A 19,333-nucleotide genomic window follows, 5' to 3' on the forward strand; every position below is an offset into this window, starting at 1 on the left:
CTGGCAGAATGGAACAACAAAATTGAGTGACATGTGTTTTGATTAAAGATTCTTGACACTGCTTCAGCCAACCCAGCTTTAGAGAATCCCCTGTGGTTTCTGAATGTTGATATCTTCGTTAAACAATAATATGAATGGAAATAAACAAAAGTGACCAATTTGTAGGTACTTTCGTAAGAGATTAAAGTGTTACCCTGGTGAGATCAACTTTGCAAATGGATTTTCACAAGTAAATATGGGATAATTAGAAATAACTCATGGAATTAAGTTATGGTTTTGTATGAAATGTGCTGATTGATTAGTTCCTGAAATTAAAAATTTTATAATGGCATGCCATTACTTCTCAATCAAATAAATCATGCACAGCTATGATAAACTTATCATATGTAAATATATATTTCAAACTGGCAGTATTTGCAATGCTTTCTGTACCTTAACTGTTAATTTTGAACCTTTATTTTTTTTGTTAGGCTATTGCTGATGAAATAAAAAAATGTCAATCTCAATTGAATAAGTTGTATGAAAGAGTTGTATCATAATGTTGCTGTCACTAACTTTGAAAGATTTCATTTTCTAAAGAACTCTTAGAAACAAGATCCTTGCCCAGTGGAGGAATAGCTAGATGGGAGGGTATCATAATTCTAATCATTTTTTAATAGGTCTATGATATGCTATTGAATTTGTATTTATCATATAATTTATCTTTAGTAATCAATATCTATAGCCAAATAGCTAGGTCAAAAAGATATATGTAATTTTCTTAATAATAAAAGGAGCTCTTTGGATCAATTAATTTTATTAGTTGTATTGATTTTTAAGCATTGATAGAGGAGGGAAGGTTATGAAAAGTTGATGTTGAATTTGTTTAAGAGTTATGAAAGAATACATATTTCCCCCTTGAAAGGAAAGATGCATTAAACCAGATACAGTAAAAGGGCACATATTTAATTGATTAAAATATAGAAAAATTGTCCTTAACAGAAAAATGAAACTTCCTATTATAAAATGTTTATGGTATACTTAAGTTCCTTAACCTCTCCCATAGATCCTTAAAATGTCATATTTAAAAAAATATTTCTGTTTGGAGGCATTATAGTTGTTATTGTTTACTTGTAATATCTTAATGCACATGGATCCATCTATTTTGCGGGCTCTGGCAGCTAGGCCATGTGGTGAAAGCCCAAGTCCTAACTTAGCAATGCTCTCTCTGACCAGAAGTGGGCGCTCTACTACACGCAGTTATATCAGTTTGCATCATGTTATGCCTTTGCCACACAGTGTAACTAGATAGAGCACCATGCAATGCCATGAGTTGAGAATGAAAGACTATCTCCAGGGGAGAAAATAAACATCCGAGAAAGGAAAACAAAAGCAAGGGGTTCAAAGCTGGTGAACCTGTTTTTCCATTTTGGCTGTAGCTATGATGCCCGAGGGGCTCCGGTTTTGGAAACAGTAGTACATACCATGTTCATGTCAATGCCGTTGGTGTATGTCCACGCGTGCTGGAAATATTCTTCAAGCCGCTGCCTCAGAGGGTTGGGGATCTGGTGAAAGCGAATGAACTCCTTTACTCGCAGCATCTGCATGTGGTACCTGGCAGTTCCCGAGTACAGCCGTTGGATAATTGCAGATACATTCCCAAAAATGCTTGCATACATTAGTGCTGGATTGGATTAAAAAAACAAAGTTATGGGGGAAAGACTGCACTTGGGGATATTATATCTTATCAGAATCTCAAAATGCAGATTATTATTATTATTATTATTATTTTGTAATCTCAATCCATTTGTGAGGGGTTATTACTGGCCCGTGGGGAATAAAGTAGTTAAGTCAATACTGTTGTAAAGTTTATAATTTTGATGTTAAATCTGGAGAGGAAAAATACCCCAATTCATCATGGATTCTATATTAAAGTAAAAACTCAGACTGTTTACAATATCGACCTGTAACCAATCTAGACTATGGACTAGAATCAACATTTTATTTGTAATGTAACAAGAAGGTACGTCATGGGGTTACCACAGATCTGTATTCTGGGAGTGGAGTAAAAGTTTTTATTTTTTTATTTTTTATTTTTTTTAATTAATTTATTTATTTTTAATTTTTACTTTACAATTCTGTATTGGTTTTGGCATAGATTGACATGAATTGTGACAACTCTACCTCAGCCCCAGGCCTAACCTGGTAATATTAAAAATTTACTATAAAATTTAAGGATTTGCTAAGGAATAATATTTTTTGAATTATTTACTCATTTATTTGGCTGTGCCAGGTCTTTGCTGTGGTATGTGGGATCTTTGCGGCCTGTGGGATCTAGTTCTCTGACCAGTGATCAAACCTAGGACCCCTGCATTGGGAACCCGGAGTTTTAGCCACTGGACCGCCAGGGGAGTCCCCGTAAATTGTTTCAAGGAAATCACAGTTTCCTTAGAGTGCTTCTGCATATGTAATTTTTAATCTATTAAAAATTATTTTTATACTTTCTATATGAAAAATATATCTTTGGCTTAGACTATGAGAATATAGTTTTATTTTTGCAGAGAAAAATAGAATGACTTCTTTGTTCTTTCACCTATGGGAAGAAAAAAAACTAACATTCATTACTTAGAATGCCATTTCTAAAGCTTCCTGGGCAAAATATTTATAATTGAACATAAGCTCTTTAAATATCTTGTCTTTCTTATTATATTTGTGTTTAGTTTCTAATAATCCTAAAAAAATTCTATATTCTATACAGAAAGTCACATGATGACAATGGCCTACATCTTGCTTTGGGCATATTCAGACACTTAGAGAGGAGGTAATGGAACTGTAATGTATCAAGCAGGTGGGGGGAAAGGAAGAAAAAAACAAAAACAACAGCAACTCCTCGAAGTATTTGTTCAACAATAGTCACCCAACAATTTTTTTTCCACAACATGTTTTACAAACCATTGCCTATATAAACCACTTGATCATTTTTAAGGTACATTTTGGCCAGATTCAGTCTGTGTTTTAAAATGATTTATCTTCTTGGTCATTTGCTTTCTTTTCCATCTTATTTCTGTCTCTTGGTTAGCATGGTCCTTGTCTACCATAGATGTCCCAAGTAAGAGAATGTCCCAGACAAATGGGTGGTGCTTTATCTATGTAAAGGGAAAAATATTGGGGAAATCTATAGGAAGGCTGAATTGGGGTTTGTGAAAGACAGTAAGTCTCATTAATATAGAAAACCTGTTTAGGTTGTATCTTCCACAGGCGTGAAAAAGAAAAAAAAACAAAACAAAACTTGGGCATAATTTGAGTAAATGAACAGTTAAGAAGGGAGCTAGCAATATGTGCCTGAAATGGATTACCACGATTCAAAGAGATTTATGTGAAAAATATATTTTACTCTGCCTAACTTTAGTGTTGGAAATATTTATGCTTGCTGATAAGTGTCCAAAGTATCTATCATGTTCTCAGGAAATGGTTTGGTACAGATTTTCACTTGATTTAATTAGAGGGCCCATAATCAATGCTAGTTATTTTACTTAAACCACATAATTATGCAAAGAAGAGTCAGGGAAAACATTCTTTTTTTGTTTTTAATAAATACTGTGTTTTTATCACCATACTGCCATAAAAATGAACCAAACATTAGTTTGATCATAGACAGGTATTTCTACTCATTGATAGGACAGCAAAATCTAGATCATAAGTACATAGTTGAATACATGAATAGCATATATTTCTCTAAGGAAATTCTATGCTAATGACTTTTTAAATTATAATAAAGGCATACATTTTTTTCTATATTTTTAGGAGGCAAATGGAGCTAAAGGCAGTAAGCAAGAAAAAAAGCATAAAACGATTCTATTTTGTATATATTATTTAGCTAATGCCCATCAGCTGGCATAAAATATGAATCAAAAGCAAGTTGCCAGACCATACAATCATTTCTCTCAACTCAGTATTTTGTTTAGCCTTCCTTAACAGGAAATTCTTTTTTCACCAAAATGATTTGCTTCACCTTGAGGTATTATACAAATAAAACAGGTATAATTTAAAACTTCAGCACGCCACACTCAAAATCTGAGAAGCTCACCAAACTAATGAATTTAGAAAGTGAAAGTGATGTTGCTCAGTCATGTCTGACTCTTTGCGCTCCCATGAACTGTAACCTGCCAGGCTCCTCCGTCCATGGGATTTTCCAGGTAAGAATACAGAAGTGGGGTGCCATTTCCTTCTCCAGAGGATCTTGCCAACCCAGGGATCAAACCTGGGCCTCCCACACCGCAGGCAGACTCTTCACCATCTGAGCCTACCAGGGAATCCCAGTGAATTTAGGGTCATTGGGTAATAGTTGAAACATACTGATAAATAAAAAATGCTTTCCTACCTAGTACACAAATCTAAAAAGATAAATTTTGATGATGTATAATTTAGGTACAACAAAATGAATCTGGTTTAAATGTACAGCTCAGTTAGTTGACAAGCATACACCCCCTTGTTAAGAGAATCAAGATGTAGACCATTTTCATCATCCCAGGAGATTCCACTGTGTCCCTTGGCTGCTTGCCCACTTGTTTTCTAGGCTAACTCCAGACAATCACTGAGCTCCTTTACATCATTACAGATTAGTCTGCATTTCCCAGAGGTTCATATAAATAGAATCAGAAAGAACATATTCATCTATGTCTGACTTCTTTTTCAGTCATATTAGTTTTGAAATTCTGTTTTGTATGTGTCAGCAATTTGTTCTTTTTTTTTTTATCATGAGTAGATTTGCATCACGTGGTTCTACCAAGTTCATTTATGTCTTCTGTTGATGAAATCTCACCGTTTCTAGTTTTTGGCTATTATGAATAAAACTGTTTGGAACATTTGTGTACAAGTCTTTGTGTGGGCATACATTTTCATCTCTCTTTGAAAGAATTAGAAATAGAATTGCTGATCTGGGTGGTATGTCTGGACCTCCCTGGTGGCTTAGTGGTAAAGAATCTGCCTGCCAATGCAGTAGACTAGGGTTTGATCACTGGGTGGGGAAGATCGCCAGGAGAAGGTAATGGCAACCCACTCCAGTATTCTTGCCTGGGAAATCCCACGGACAGAGAGGCCTGGGGAGATACAGTCACTGGGGTTGCAAAGAGCTGGACATGGCTTAGCCACTGAGCACATACGCCGGCGGTTATGTTTAAGGAACTGCCAAGCTACTTCCCAAATTTGGTGTGATTTCACATTCTCACCAGCAATATTTGAGAATACCAGCTGTTCTACAACCTTCCGAACATTTGGTGTTGGCTTATTTTAACCATCATAGAGCATTAATTGCATTTCCGTGACAACTAATAATATCTCTCCATGTATTTACTGGCCATTGACATATCTTCTTTTGTGAAATGTCTGTTTAAAACTTTTTCTCATTTTTTAAAACTTGAGTTGTCTTCTTATTATGGAGTTGTAAGAATTCTTGATATATTCTAAATAAAATTCTTTTTCTAGATCTGAGTATTGAGAGTATTTTTTTCTAGTCTATCATTTGCTTGTTCCTCTTAACAGTGTACTTTGGAAAGCTGAAGTTACTAATTTTGATGAAATCCAAATGCTTATATACTTTGTTTAATTTTCTGATATTTAAAAGAGAAGTTATAGGAGTATTGTAAGGTTTCAGTTTCTCCATCATGGTTAGAGGCAGAAATCCAGTTACTTTGTTTTACACATTATAAAAACAAGAAATTCTCCTAAGGTGTTTGTCAAGCAGGTCAGAGATGAAATACATTTGCCTTTATATACTGGTTTATAGGTTTTAAAAAATCAAATGTGTATATTATATTTATAATATTTGAATAAAGATTATACTTATATATTAATATCAGAATAAATAGATATAAATATGTGATCTTAACTTATATTCTCACTTATTTAATTCCACTTATACTTTTATTTTTCATCTTGAATTGTGTATATTTTTAAAAAGAATTCTATGGTTACTGTTCTCTATACACAATCAGCAGCAAAACTGGTGACTGCCTCTGCAAATAGAAGTTTTTAAAAATGTATCTATAGGTACCTGAGTTATTTGAATTTAATTAGATGATAGCCTTTAATGTTTAATTTTTAGTTTCCTTGAATTGTATTGCTGCTAAAGGGATTGAAGATTACTTTGTTTGGCTTAAAATTTTTATTTTAGAATGAAGATTAGTTTTAAAGAAGCTTTGGGAAAAAAAGTTCAACTTGATAACTGACAGTAACAACTTTAACTTGCAGTAGTATATATACAATACTTTACATTTATATTTTGGATATTATATTTTATTTTTAGGTTTAATCAAACCACTCATATAATTGAAGGGTATGTACTTAGTATAAAAATAGAACTAAATACAGAAAATTAAATGATTTCTTAATACAGTTGGGTCTAAATGAAAATATCATGTGTAGATATACACAAATACATTAAATGGCTATGAAAATTTCAAGGCATGCTTATTATTGCTGTTTCCAATCTTATTTTACCTTTTATGGCATAATAGCTCATGATCCAATTCTCTAGGAATATGTATAATTTTTTTTTCCTGTCTGATGCTAAGCTTTACATAATCCCATTTTGATTAAGTTTTGTAGAAGCAAGTCTGTTATTCAAATAAAAGATATTATGTGGAATATGGATATTATCTTAGTCAACCCAATTAACTAGAGTGTTTTTTCTTAAAAGATAGAATTCTGCAGGAAACAAATATTCTTCCTAAACAAGCAATAGAAATAGCATAATGTCATATTCAAAAAGGCAAAAATATAGGAAGGAAGGGAGGAAAGTAGAGAGGGAGGGAGGAAGAAAAGAAAGGAAAAGGGAAGGAAAAAGACACAAGGAAAGGAAGAAGAAAAACTGGCAGTAATCCCTGATTTAAGGATTAGATGTTGGGACAGACGAGCCTGGCTGGCTACAGTCCACGTTGTCACAAGCGACTAAACCACCACCACCACAGAGCAAGCAAAGAACTGAGTCTCTAATTTAAAATAATTTACACGATAAATAGTATCATGCATTTCACTTAATCCTCACAAGAGGTGAGGATTCCTATGGGGTGAACACGTTAAACTTTAGTGCTCTTAATATAAGAAGCGAATCGCCAGTCCAGGTTCGATGCGTGATACTGGGTGCTTGGGGCTGGTGCACTGGGACGACCCAGAGGGATGATATGGGGAGGGAGGTGGGAGGGTGGTTCAGGATGGGGAGCACGTGTACACCCGTGGCAGATTCATGTTGATGTTATGGCAAAACCAATACAATATTGTAAAGTAATTAACCTCCAATTAAAATAAATAAATTTATATTTTTTTAAAAAAGGGCTTCCCAGGTGGCGCTAGTGGGATAGAACCCTCAGGCCAGTGCAGGTTAGACATATAAGACAGTTTGATCTCTGGGTGGGGAAGATCCCCTGGAGAAGGGAATAGCAATCCACTCCAGTATTCTTGGCTGGAGAATCCCATGGACAGAGGAGCCTGGCGGGTTACAGTTCATAGTGTCACACAGAACCAGACATGGACTGAAGCAACTTAGCATGGCACAGCTCTTAAAAAATTCTTCCTTGGAAATTCTGTTTCAAGATTCAAGTACTGTTTTCTTTTGAAAAGAGCATGCTAAGCTGCTAAGTTGCTAAGTCACTTCAGTCGTGTCCGACTCTGTGTGACCCCATAGACGGCAGCCTACCAGGCTTCCCCATCCCTGGGATTCTCCAGGCAAGAACACTGGAGTGGGTTGCCATTTCCTTCTCCAATAATTTATACCAGATATAGAAATATATATATATATGAAAAGAGCATATAAATAATAAAAGAGCATATAAATAATTAAAAACATACTTTTTTTCTTTTCTTTGTTACCAATGCCACTAAAATTGATAGCCACTATAAAGTATTTACTAGCAGTTGCAATCACAGAATGGTTGGGACTGTGTTTGTTCTGTAAGATTTGGTCTCTCTGGAAAGAATTTTTCTATTTTTTCCAGTGGGCTCCACTTCCATTTCCTTCTGAGTGTAATTCTGCTTTTTGGTTTGTAGCAAGACTTAGCCTGAATTTTCAGAATATTTTAAGAGTTATTTAAATGTAATGTTATTTGCCTATACTAGTTATTTCAATATACTAATATGAATCTATTTAAGTTTCATAAATAAAGCTTACCTAGCACATTTTATTACTCAATATATTAACATTCAAAAATTAACTCTCTGGATCTATTTTCAAATTTGTATGCAATCTAAGGATGATGCTCATTTTCAGACTTTAAAATCCATCATGCTTTTGTCAGTTGCTGCATGGTATAAACAAGGTTATTTTTAGTGGTTCCAAAGTGTGATTTTTTAAAATTAATATTAAAACATCTTTAGTTTTACACAGTTTTTTTCTTATTCTAAAGAATATAACTTATAAATGATGCTCATAGCATAACCCATTGTAGGGTAAAGGGCAATCACTTAGGTCCTTGGCATAATGTCACAGACAAAGGAATTTTTAGTCAAATGACAAGGAAAAATACAAACATACATATATATATATGTATATGTGCATATGTGTATATATGAAAGATTAGCTTACATTATAATTAGTAGGGTGATATTTACATATCTATATCTATCTACCAATGTCTGTGTATCTAGTTATGTAATGTAAAAGAGTCCTTCCTATTCTAATCTGGTCTCAGCTTGAAATATTACAGAATATAACCATTAGTAATAAATTACAGACACATTTTTAAAAATATAATAGACACATTTTTGCATCAGTAAAAGTGGACTTCAAGTCTCAATTCCTGAATCCCAAGGACCATGTTACTCTAGTTTTATGTTCATAGTTTCTTGAGGTCATGCAAGATCTTTGGTGTCTCTCCTCACAGAGAGAATCAGATTTGGTAAAATAAAATACCCATATATTTAATCCCATTATCTCTACAACTTTCTATAATTTTTTCTTTGCCTTCTTCTAAATGTTTTAGAGACACTGATTTTGTACTATTATTTTATCCTAATAGATAACAAAAGCGAAATCTACTTACAGCCAATCAACATAACACAAATCGAAAAGATTTTCTCCGAATTGGTGTTAGGAGACACATTCCCAAATCCCACACTCGTTAAACTGCTGAAGGTAAAATAAAGTGCTGTGACGTATTTATCTTTAATGGATGGTCCAGAACTTGAGTCACTGTCATTGTAACGTTTCCCAATTTGTTGTCCTAAGGAATCCAACCAGCCGATTTTGTCAGTCAGGTAGGGCCTTTCTACATTCCCAATGGCATACCAAATGCAAGCCAGCCAGTGAGCAATCAGGGCGAATATACACATTAAGAGCATTAGAACTGCAGCCCCATATTCTGAGTATCGATCAAGTTTTCGGGCCACTCTCACAAGACGAAGGAGTCGAGCTGTCTTCAAAAGACCAATTAATGTTGTTGTCTGTGGAAATAAACGTGCATGATCAGAAACAGTTGGTAGACAATTCAGTGTATGTTCCTGTGTAGCAACGTAAGTAGAAATAGGTTACAAAAATATGGTAGCACTGAAGATAATTACGTATTTGAATTAAACATCAAGGTTAGTTTTTTTCTTTTTTTAACATTTGCTTTGGAAAGTACTTTGAAAGTGTATGGTGCATTAATTCAGTATCCCGGCATATAATTCTTTGGGGACAGAGACCATGCTTTGTTTTGCACTTTAACCATTTGCCTGGCACATAATGGGGACTCAGTAAATCATTCATTCACTGACAAACATTCCAGTGTGTTATTGGTGGGCCCAGCAAGTGGGATTATAGTGTTGAGCAAATGGACATGGTCATTTTTATAGTAGAAAAAGATATTTATTTATTAGACAAAGTGTCACTTTTTATAAAGAGAAACATGGCTCACTGTCTATTGGGGAGGAAATAAATATTTTTAAAACAAATAATAAGATCATTTCAGAGAGTGAAAAGTGTGACAATGATAATAAAAACAGAGCAATATGATAGAGGGTGTTCAGGAGTTTGGGTTGGGATGAGAACCATTTTAGAAAGGAAGGCCAAAGAGAATCTTGCTGACAAGCTGACATTAGAGTTTAGAAGGGTTTCAGTGAGGAGCCAGTCAAGCAGATAACTGGGAAACTTATTGGATGATTGCATGCATGCATTAAGTACTATATTCAGATTCAGTTTTTCCTTTTTAAATGTGTTGAATCGATAAATTGTTTCTTGATATCCCAATGATATTATGTATTTTGCTTTGGGATGTGATATGTGTAACTAATTGCATGACTATTATTGACCAGGTATCTAAAGATAGGACACTTCTAAATAATAACAGGATACTTAACTGGTTGTTTGGATTTGAAATCTGTAAACAAATTTGGATTTGAAATTTGTTAACAAATTGCAAGTTCATTTGTTAGGTTTCCTAAATAATGTCAACTATAAGTACTATATAATTCGCAGAGTATATACTTATTCCATGTTACATGGTATTTACCAATCAATTATTGAGTCATTTTATGTGTTCATTTTGGTGTTTATTTCTCAAAGGACATCCATTTTTGTTAGGAACACATATTTTAATTAAAGAAATAGCATGTGGCAGAACTATCACCCTATATCTTCATATTGATTTGGTGAGAAAAGAGCTCTAAATATCAAGAAAATACTTTCATTAACATTCAAAAATCAGGGTTACAGTTTTTTTTTTCCTTATGCCAGAGTGGTCACAAGGGAAGGAAAGATTTCTGTCTCCCCTGAATTCTTTTCAGTTAGCATTCGAATCTTCTAGAAAGGAGTTTGGGTAGTTGTGATGGTCTTATTAAAATTTGGATTCTGGTCATTGCTCACTTAGGAATGGGAGAGGTGAGTCTTCTCTGTTCCCAAAACTGAGTTATTGTTTTTTAGGGTGTAGTAAGGGAAACAGTGTTTTTTCATCACAAATTTAAAATTATGTCTCTTCAATGAATAAATGGTGAATTTAAATGAGTATGAGATGGGTTCCTGGGAGAAAAGATAACTTTCTACTATTTATATTATCAAAGTTTCAGTGTAGCAGTTATGAGTTAGAACATCGGAACAAACTTAGGTTTGAAATTCTGCTTCCATAACAGTATCACCATGGACAATTTACTTACTTAATCTTTAAGCATCAATTTCTTCTTTTGTAAATGGGCATAATAATGCCTCCTTCTAGCATTGTAGGTAATACCCAGTACATTGTAACTGTGTTTTTAATATCACATATGCTTTTGTTTCCATCACTAAGTGGTAACTTTATATTGTAAAATGGGTTGTTAGAGCTACATATTTCCCAAACTTGTTACTCTGATATCAGGAATTTTGAGTGGAAGCTTTTGAACACTGGTCTTTCAGCTCCCCTGGGAAATTGTAAGGATTTTTTCGAAGACAAGACTATCATTTAGATGCACTGACTGCTCAGACTCTTTAACAGAAATCAACCTGTTTCAGCGGAACTCCATTTCTATACTTCAGCGCTTAAGTCTGCACATTTATTTTTCCTCCAGTTTTGATTCCTATTTACTTATGTGGAGAAATCAGAAATATTTGAGGGTTATTGTTCAAAACTGCCTTTTTTGGGAGCAATTTCTGAAACTCAAGATAAATGAAATATAATGAAATTTGTATAGGTATTTTGTTAATGAAGTGAAATGCTTCAGAATAAATAAGCTGTTTTAACAACATGCGGTGATAAAAAGTGCTAACAACTCTTGTGGCTACAAAGATGGTAGAGCAAAATGATGCTATGAAAAAGAAAGGAATCCAATCTGCTGTATATTATGCTTCCTTTTTGCCCTCCTCTCAAAAGAAACCTCCGGTGTTTCTTCTACAATTATGTCAAAATGAGGTGAAATCTAGATGACAGTAAGTTTCCTGAAAAGGTAAATAAATATAATAACACACAGTGACATATTTTCTGTACCAAAAAAGCTGAAAAAGTAACGTACATGATAAAGTCCCAAAGGAGCTGACACAAAGGAACTGCAGGAGAGGAGGACAGAGAGGAAGAGGGAGGGGAAGAGTGAAAGTGCTGGGGGTAGACGGTACTTTCAGTGGCATCTTAAGGATGAGTGAATACTGACTCCAACAGTCAAAGCCATTCTCTTTTGATGCTATAACTTGTACCAAGTAACAAATGCCTTTTCTGTGGTTATCAAGATGCTGCTAATATGCCTGGGCATTCTTCCTTAGTTACAGCTGTGTACAGCACACCTCGTAGATGACATTTAGGCTAGCAATAACTCTTTTCTTTCTTTAAATATCTCTTTAAAGATTTAGGGTGTTTTGCCCCAGATAATACAATAAAGAGATGTGATTGCACCAAAATCTCGGAAAAAAATGGGCCCCCCCCCCAAAAAAAAGATCAATCCCTTCTTTTTGATTTGTCAGGCTATTAGTTTCCATTGTTTAGTTCAATGAACTAGCTTTGTATTATCTGCAAGTCAAAAATGGGACCAACAACTACCTTATAATTGGTATTTTTTGGCTGATTAGAATATTTTCAGAATGCATAGTTATCTCACGTATATCTAAGTTCATGTAATACCCAGACATACTATGAAAATCTACCTTAGTGGGTGTTTTTTCAACTTTTAAAAATAGAAATAAAACTATCTTGAAACTAATGACAAGAACTTTTAAAATAGTAGAGGTAAAGAAGTTTTTCTTAGGTGGTATTTCTTGTTTTTTTTTCACTGGTTTTAGAAAAATATTCTTTGTTTATTGTTACTTTTGGTAGAGAGTGAAAAGCATATAAAAGCTCACTAGAGGTAAGAGTAATCATTATGATGTAATATAAAGACAGAAAGACAATAAATAAGATCTAGAAAGAGGTGAACTGTTTTGCAGTAGGTCAAAGCAAGGTCCATTGTTTTCCAGTACTGTCTATTAATATATAACAAAAGAGATATAATAAACTTTAACAAGTCAATTTTCCACCTCAACAGTACCTATGCTAGTTCAGAATTCAACTCCTTTACCCTGATTGAATGACATCTCAAACTCTTTTTGCCTGAATACCACAGTAAAGAAGACCATCTTAAGACTTTCATTTTGTCACAATTTTTAAAAAATGTAAAATGATTCTTCCCCTGGAAATTTAATTTTTCAAATTTCTGAGTAGCTGATGAATATCATCCTATTTCAGTTTTTTAAAAAACTGTACCCAGATACTTTTTTTTTATACATTGAGGTAAAAGCTACTTTCCCTTATTAAGTACAACTTTCTTAACTGAATTTTATGTTAAGACTATATACTTTAAACAACTACAATTTTGTCAATATGTTAGATAACAGGCCCAGACTAAAAAAAACTATGAGATTTTTTTCTACTAGATATTTTACAGTAGTTCAGGCATTCTCTCTTAATGTAAATAGAATTATTTTTGAAGAAAAACAATGTTTTTTGAAATTAAAATAGGTGAAGTATTTAACAACTCTCTGCTTATGAATAAGTCTGGCTATAGTTAAACTGAGAAAGCATCATCAATAGGAGGAAATCTCATGTTTGAGCATTTTTCAAAACAATTAAAAAAAATAATTCTCTTTAGTAAGCATTAAAAAAAATTTTACATTGAAAATACTTTATTTCAGGGTTTAATCTCTACAGTCCTTGCCTATTGTAAATAGATAGAATTATTCTTTTATGAATGAGGAAATATAAATATGCACTCTTTGGTTCTGGCTGCTGGTTGTTAGATGAATGTCACTGAAACTTTCTACTTAATCCATCATTCTGTCCTGTTTATCAAGTGATGTATATTTTTAGCCACTCAGTTGTGTCCAATTCTTTATAACTCCTGGACTGTAGCCCACCAGGCTCCTCTGTCCATGGGATTCTACAGGCAAGAACACTGGATTGGGTTGCCATTTCCTCCTCCAAGGGATCTTCCTGACCCAGGGACTGAATCTGTGTCTCGTGCATTATAGGCGGATTCTTTATCTGCATAATCTGGGAAGCATAATATTTGGGTTCAAATGGGAAAAGGGGGTTCCTAGGTGGCTCAGATGGTAAAGAATCTGCCTGCAATGGAGGAGACCTGTGTACGATCCCTGGGTTGGGAAAATCCCCTGAGAAGGAACTGGCAACCTACTCCAGTATTCTTGCCTGGAGAATTCCATGGACATGGTGAGCTATAGTCCATGGGATCCCAAAGAGCTGGACATGACAAAGTGACCTACACACACAAGGTGGAAAAGAGAACACTTAATGAGTAATAAATTTCATAATTCCACACTCATGGTTTGTTTTAGATTTCATTTCTATTCCCATTAAGTTCTAGTACTTGCAAACATCATTCAATAAATTGCCCAATAAAACACAATAATACTGAAACTAATTTTTATTTTTTTTGTTCAGCTTGAGTCATATTATTTTAATATCTCTAAAACACATTCACTAATACAATCAAAGAGCTGTATTTTGAGTGTGTAAAAAACCATAGTGGCGGGGGGCACCTAGCTTAGCCTTTCCTTATTTGTACCAAACCTCATAAATTTCTCAACAAACAGGCTTTTAAAAAGAAGATTTTACAATCTCCAATATTTAACATCCTTTACTCTTGAGATACTTTTATTTTTATTTTGTTTTAAAATTAACATTCTATTTTGCTGCATTTTGATCTTACTTTCTCTTCAGTTATAGTAACACAGAAAACTGATCATCAAATGATTCTAAACAGTAGTAGGCAAATGCTGCAGTAAATAAACAATTATGAATAATATGTTATATTTTTATCTTTGGAATTTGGCTTGTTCTGGAAACATTTATCCAAAACTTATTTTGTCTTTAGCAAATTTTAGTCAGTGGATCACATATAAGTAAGGGATTAGTGAAGAACTTAATGCAACATTTATTGACGGAATACTCTTATTATTCCTTAGTTCAAGAAGTATTCCATTGTGGATTCTTTGTCTCTTAATTGTCATGCCACAGACTTTTAGAAATGACCAGACACCTCAAATACAATCAGTTGAAACTTCTGTTATAATTCTTAAAAACTACCTAATGAGAGACATAGTTACTTTATGTGTAGACACATATAAGCATGCAGGCCTGCAAAATGTTCATTGTTATTTCAATTTGAACATGAGTATGTCTAATGTTTTAGAAATTAATTTCAAACAAACTAATGACAACTACTGTAGAGATCAGGTTCAAAAGGAATACTGACAAAATGATCAAAGTTTCTATAACAGAGGCCTGCTTTGCTTTCCCTTGTAACCATTCCATGATTTATCTATCACACTAATGAAGCAAACGTATCAATGTGAGCAGAAACAACTCCTCTCTGTTAAAACTCTTGCCTGCATTCAGAATTCATGAAAATAACAGTGAAGTGTGAAAGGGGAGAGGTCAATTAATTAATCAAAATACTACTACAAATTTTCAGGGGAGTAAGAGTTTAATGAAGCATGTAACTAAACAGAGAGCTTTAGAGTCTAACTATTAATATCTCTGAAGTAACATTTAACAAAGAGAAGCAAACTATGGAAACATTTGAAGCAGATAATGAAAAGTTGATTTTTTGGAGACAAGCAATAATATTGTTGTTGAAATAACTCCAGAAAATTGAAGAGACAGAGGCAAAGCGAAAACAATACTCAGTTGAGGATGTGACTGGTGATGGAAATAAAGTCCAATGCCACAAAAATAATACTGCATAGAAACATGGAATGCTAGGTCCATGAATCAAGGTAAATTGGAAGTGGTCAAACAGGAGATGACAAGAGTGAACACTGCCAGAAATCAGTGATCTAAAATAGATCAGAATGGGTGAATTTAATTCAGATGACCATTATATCTACTACCGTGGGAAATAATCTGTTAGAAAAAATGGAATAGCCATCACAGTCAACAAAAGAGTCCAGAATGCAGTACCTGGGTACAATTTCAAAAATGACAGATGATCTCTGTTCCTTTCTAAGGCAAACCTTTCATATCACAATAATCCAAGTCTATGCCCCCAAGAAGTAATGCTGAAGAAGCTGATGTTGAACGGTTCTATGAAGACCTACAAGACCTTCTAGAACTAACACCCAAAAAAGATGTCCTTTTCATCATAGAGGAGTGGAATGCAAAAATAGGAAGTCAAGAGATACCTGGAATAGCAGGCAAATTTGGCCTTGGAGTACAAAATGAAGCAGGTCAAAGGCTAACAGAGTTTTACCAAGAGAACACACTGGTCATAGCAAACACCCTCTTCCAACAACACAAGAGAAGACTCTACATATAGACATCACCAGATGGTCAATACCGAAATCAGATTGATTATATTCTTCACAGCCAAAAATGGAGAAGCTCTATAGAGTCAGAAAAACATGACTGGGAGTTGACTGTGGCTCAGATCATAAACTGCTTATTGGAAAATTCAGACTTAAATTGAAGAAAGTAGGGAAAACCACTGGACCATTTGGGTATGACATAAATCAAATCCCTTATGATTATACAGTGGAAGTGACAAATAGATTTAAGGGATTAGATCTGATAGAGTGCCTGAAGAACTATGGGCAGAGGTTTGTGACATTGTACAGGAGGCAGTAATCAAGACCATGTCCCAAAATAAGAAATGCTAAAAGGAAAATGGTTATCTGAGGAGGCCTTACAAACAGCTGAAAAAGAAGAGAAGCTAAAGGCAAAGGAGAAAAGGAAAGATATACTCATCTGGATGCAGAGTTTCAAAGAACAGCAAAGAGAGATAAGAAAGCCTTCCTAAGTGATCAATGCAGAGAAACAGAGGGAAACAATAGAATGAGAAAGAGTAGAGATCTCTTCCAGAAAATTAGAGATACCGAGGCAACATTTCATGCAAAGATAAGTACAATAAAGGACAAAAACTATATGGACCTAATAGAAGCAGAAGATATTAAGAAGAAGTGGCAAGAAAACACAGAAGAACTGTACAAAAAAGATCTTCATGACTCAGATAACCAGGATGGTGTAATCACTGCTCTAGAGCCAGACATCCTGGAGTGTGAAGTCAAGTGGGCCTTAGGAAGCATCACTACGAACAAAGCTAGTAGAGGTGATGGAATTACAGTTGAGCTATTTCAAATCGTAAAAGATGATGCTATGAAAGTGCTGCACTCAATATGCCAGAAAATTTGGAAAACTCAGTAGTGGTCACAGGACTGGAAAAAGTCAGTTTTTATCCCAATTCCAAAGAAAGGCAATGCCAAAAAATGTGAAAACTAACACACAATTGCACTCATCTCACACACTAGCAAAGTAATGCTCAAAGCTCTCCAAGGAAGGCTTCAACATTACGTGAACTGAGAATGTCCAGATGTTCAAGCTGGATTTAGAAAAGGCAGAGAATGAGAGATCAAATTGCCAACATCTGTTGGATCAACAAAAATGCAAAAGAGTTCAAGAAAAACATATACTTTGGCTTTATTGACTGTGTGGTTCACAACAACTGAAAAATTCTTCAAGAGATGGGAATACCATGCCACCTTACCTGCTACCTAAGAAATCTGTATTCAGGTCAAGAAGGAACAGTTAGAACTAGGCATGGAACAATGGACTGATTCCAAATTGGGAAAGGAGTACATCAAGACTGTGTATTGTAACCCTGCTTATTTGACTTATATACAGAGTACATCACAAGAAATGATGGGCTGGATGAAGCACTAGTTGAAAGCAAGATAGCAGGAAGAAATATCAATAACTTCAGATATGCAGATGACACAACCTTATTGCAGAAAGCGAAGAGAAACTAAAGAGCCTCTTGATGAAAGTGAAAAGGGACAGTGAAAAAGCTAGCTTAAAACTCAACATTCAAAAAACTAAGACCATGGCATCTGGTCCCATCACTTCATGGCAAATACATGAGAAAGCAATGGGAACAGTGAGAGACTTATTTTCTTGGGCTCCAAAATCACTGCAGATGGTGACTACAGCCATGAAATTAAAAGCCACTTGCTGCTTGGAAGAAAAGCTATGACCAATCTAGACAGCCTATTAAAAAGCAGAGACATTACTTTCCAACAAAGGTCCATCTAGTCAAAGCTTTGCTCTTTCCAGTTGTCATGTACAGATGTGAGAGTTGGACTATAAAGAAAGCTGAGAGCCAAAGAATTCATGCTTTTGAACTGTGGTGTTGGATAAGACTCTTGAGAGTCCCTTGGACAGCATCAGTCCTGAATATTCATTGGAAAGACCAATGTTGAAGCTGAAACTCCAATACTTTGGCCACCTGATTTGAAGAACTGACTCATTTGAAAAGACCCTTATGCTGGGAAAGATTGAAGGAGGAGGAGAAGGGAACAACAGAGGATGAAATGGTTGGATGGCATCACCGACAGGATGGACATGTGTTTGAGCAATCTCCAGGAATTGGTGATGGACAGGGAAGCCTGGCCTGCTGCAGTCCATGGGGTTGCAAAGAGTCGTACACGACTGTGTGACTGAACTGAACTGAGTAATATTGTTCCTTTGCATCAATGATATTGAGGTAATTTGCTATGGATGGCATGATGTTTGATAATATAAAAATTAAGAAATAGAGACTCTTTTCCTTGATGTCTGGATGGCATTAGCATTAGGAAGATATTAATGACACTGGCAAGCCCCATTACTGCCACTATTCATTTTCAGTGACAATAGATCTTGTGTTATTTGTATGTTATATACATGGCACAGAGCACAGCTATATCAGTCAACATTTGTTAGGTATATAAATATTAATATATGCAGATAAACTTTTCTATTCTCTATATAAATGCATGTATATATGTGTATGCAATATACATGCAGAGCTATGAAATCCTTTATTAACATGCAAATTTAAAGAAAACTAACATTATCTTGTTTAATATTTAATTTATTGTTTAATTATGGGCTTCCTCATTATCACTAGGTACAAACATGAAATTAGAAGACCACTGCTTCCTGGTAGGAAAGCTATGACAAATCTAGACATGTATTAAAAAGCAAAGACATCACTTTGCTTGCAAAGGCTCATATTGTCAAGGCTATGGTCTTTCTCGTAGTCATGAACGGACATGTGAGAGCTGGACAATACAGAAGGCAGAACACCAAAGAACTGATACTTTCTAACTGTGGTGCTGGAGAAGACTCTTGAGAGTCCCTTGGAAAGCAAGGAGATCAAACCAATCAATCTTAAAGGAAATCAACCCTGAATACTTTTTGAAAGGACTGTTGCTGAAGCTCCAATACTTTGGCACCTGATGCAAACAACTGACTCATTGGAAAAGACACTGATGCTGGGAAAGATTGAAGGCAGAAGGTAAAGATGGTGAAAGAGAATGAGATGGGTGGAAGGCATCACAGATTCAATGGACATGAACTTGGGCAAACTCAGGGAGATAGAGAGGGACAGGAAAGCC

At 34.8% G+C, this 19,333-nt stretch overlaps 1 protein-coding gene across 1 annotated transcript in view; it reads right to left on the bottom strand.

The window, feature by feature from the left end:
- KCNH7 (potassium voltage-gated channel subfamily H member 7) overlaps positions 1 to 19,333 on the bottom strand; it is a 150,659-nt gene that overhangs the window by 38,068 nt on the left and 93,258 nt on the right. The window contains exons 6-7 of the mRNA XM_040227937.1: positions 9,015 to 9,414; positions 1,464 to 1,663 (exon numbers count right to left, since the gene is read on the bottom strand). Coding sequence (XP_040083871.1) covers positions 1,464 to 1,663; positions 9,015 to 9,414 — 600 coding nt within the window. The remainder of the gene's footprint in view (positions 1 to 1,463; positions 1,664 to 9,014; positions 9,415 to 19,333) is intronic.

This window comes from Oryx dammah, unplaced genomic scaffold (genome assembly GCF_014754425.2).
Source record: "Oryx dammah isolate SB20612 unplaced genomic scaffold, SCBI_Odam_1.1 HiC_scaffold_27, whole genome shotgun sequence".
Lineage (NCBI taxonomy): Eukaryota > Metazoa > Chordata > Mammalia > Artiodactyla > Bovidae > Oryx > Oryx dammah.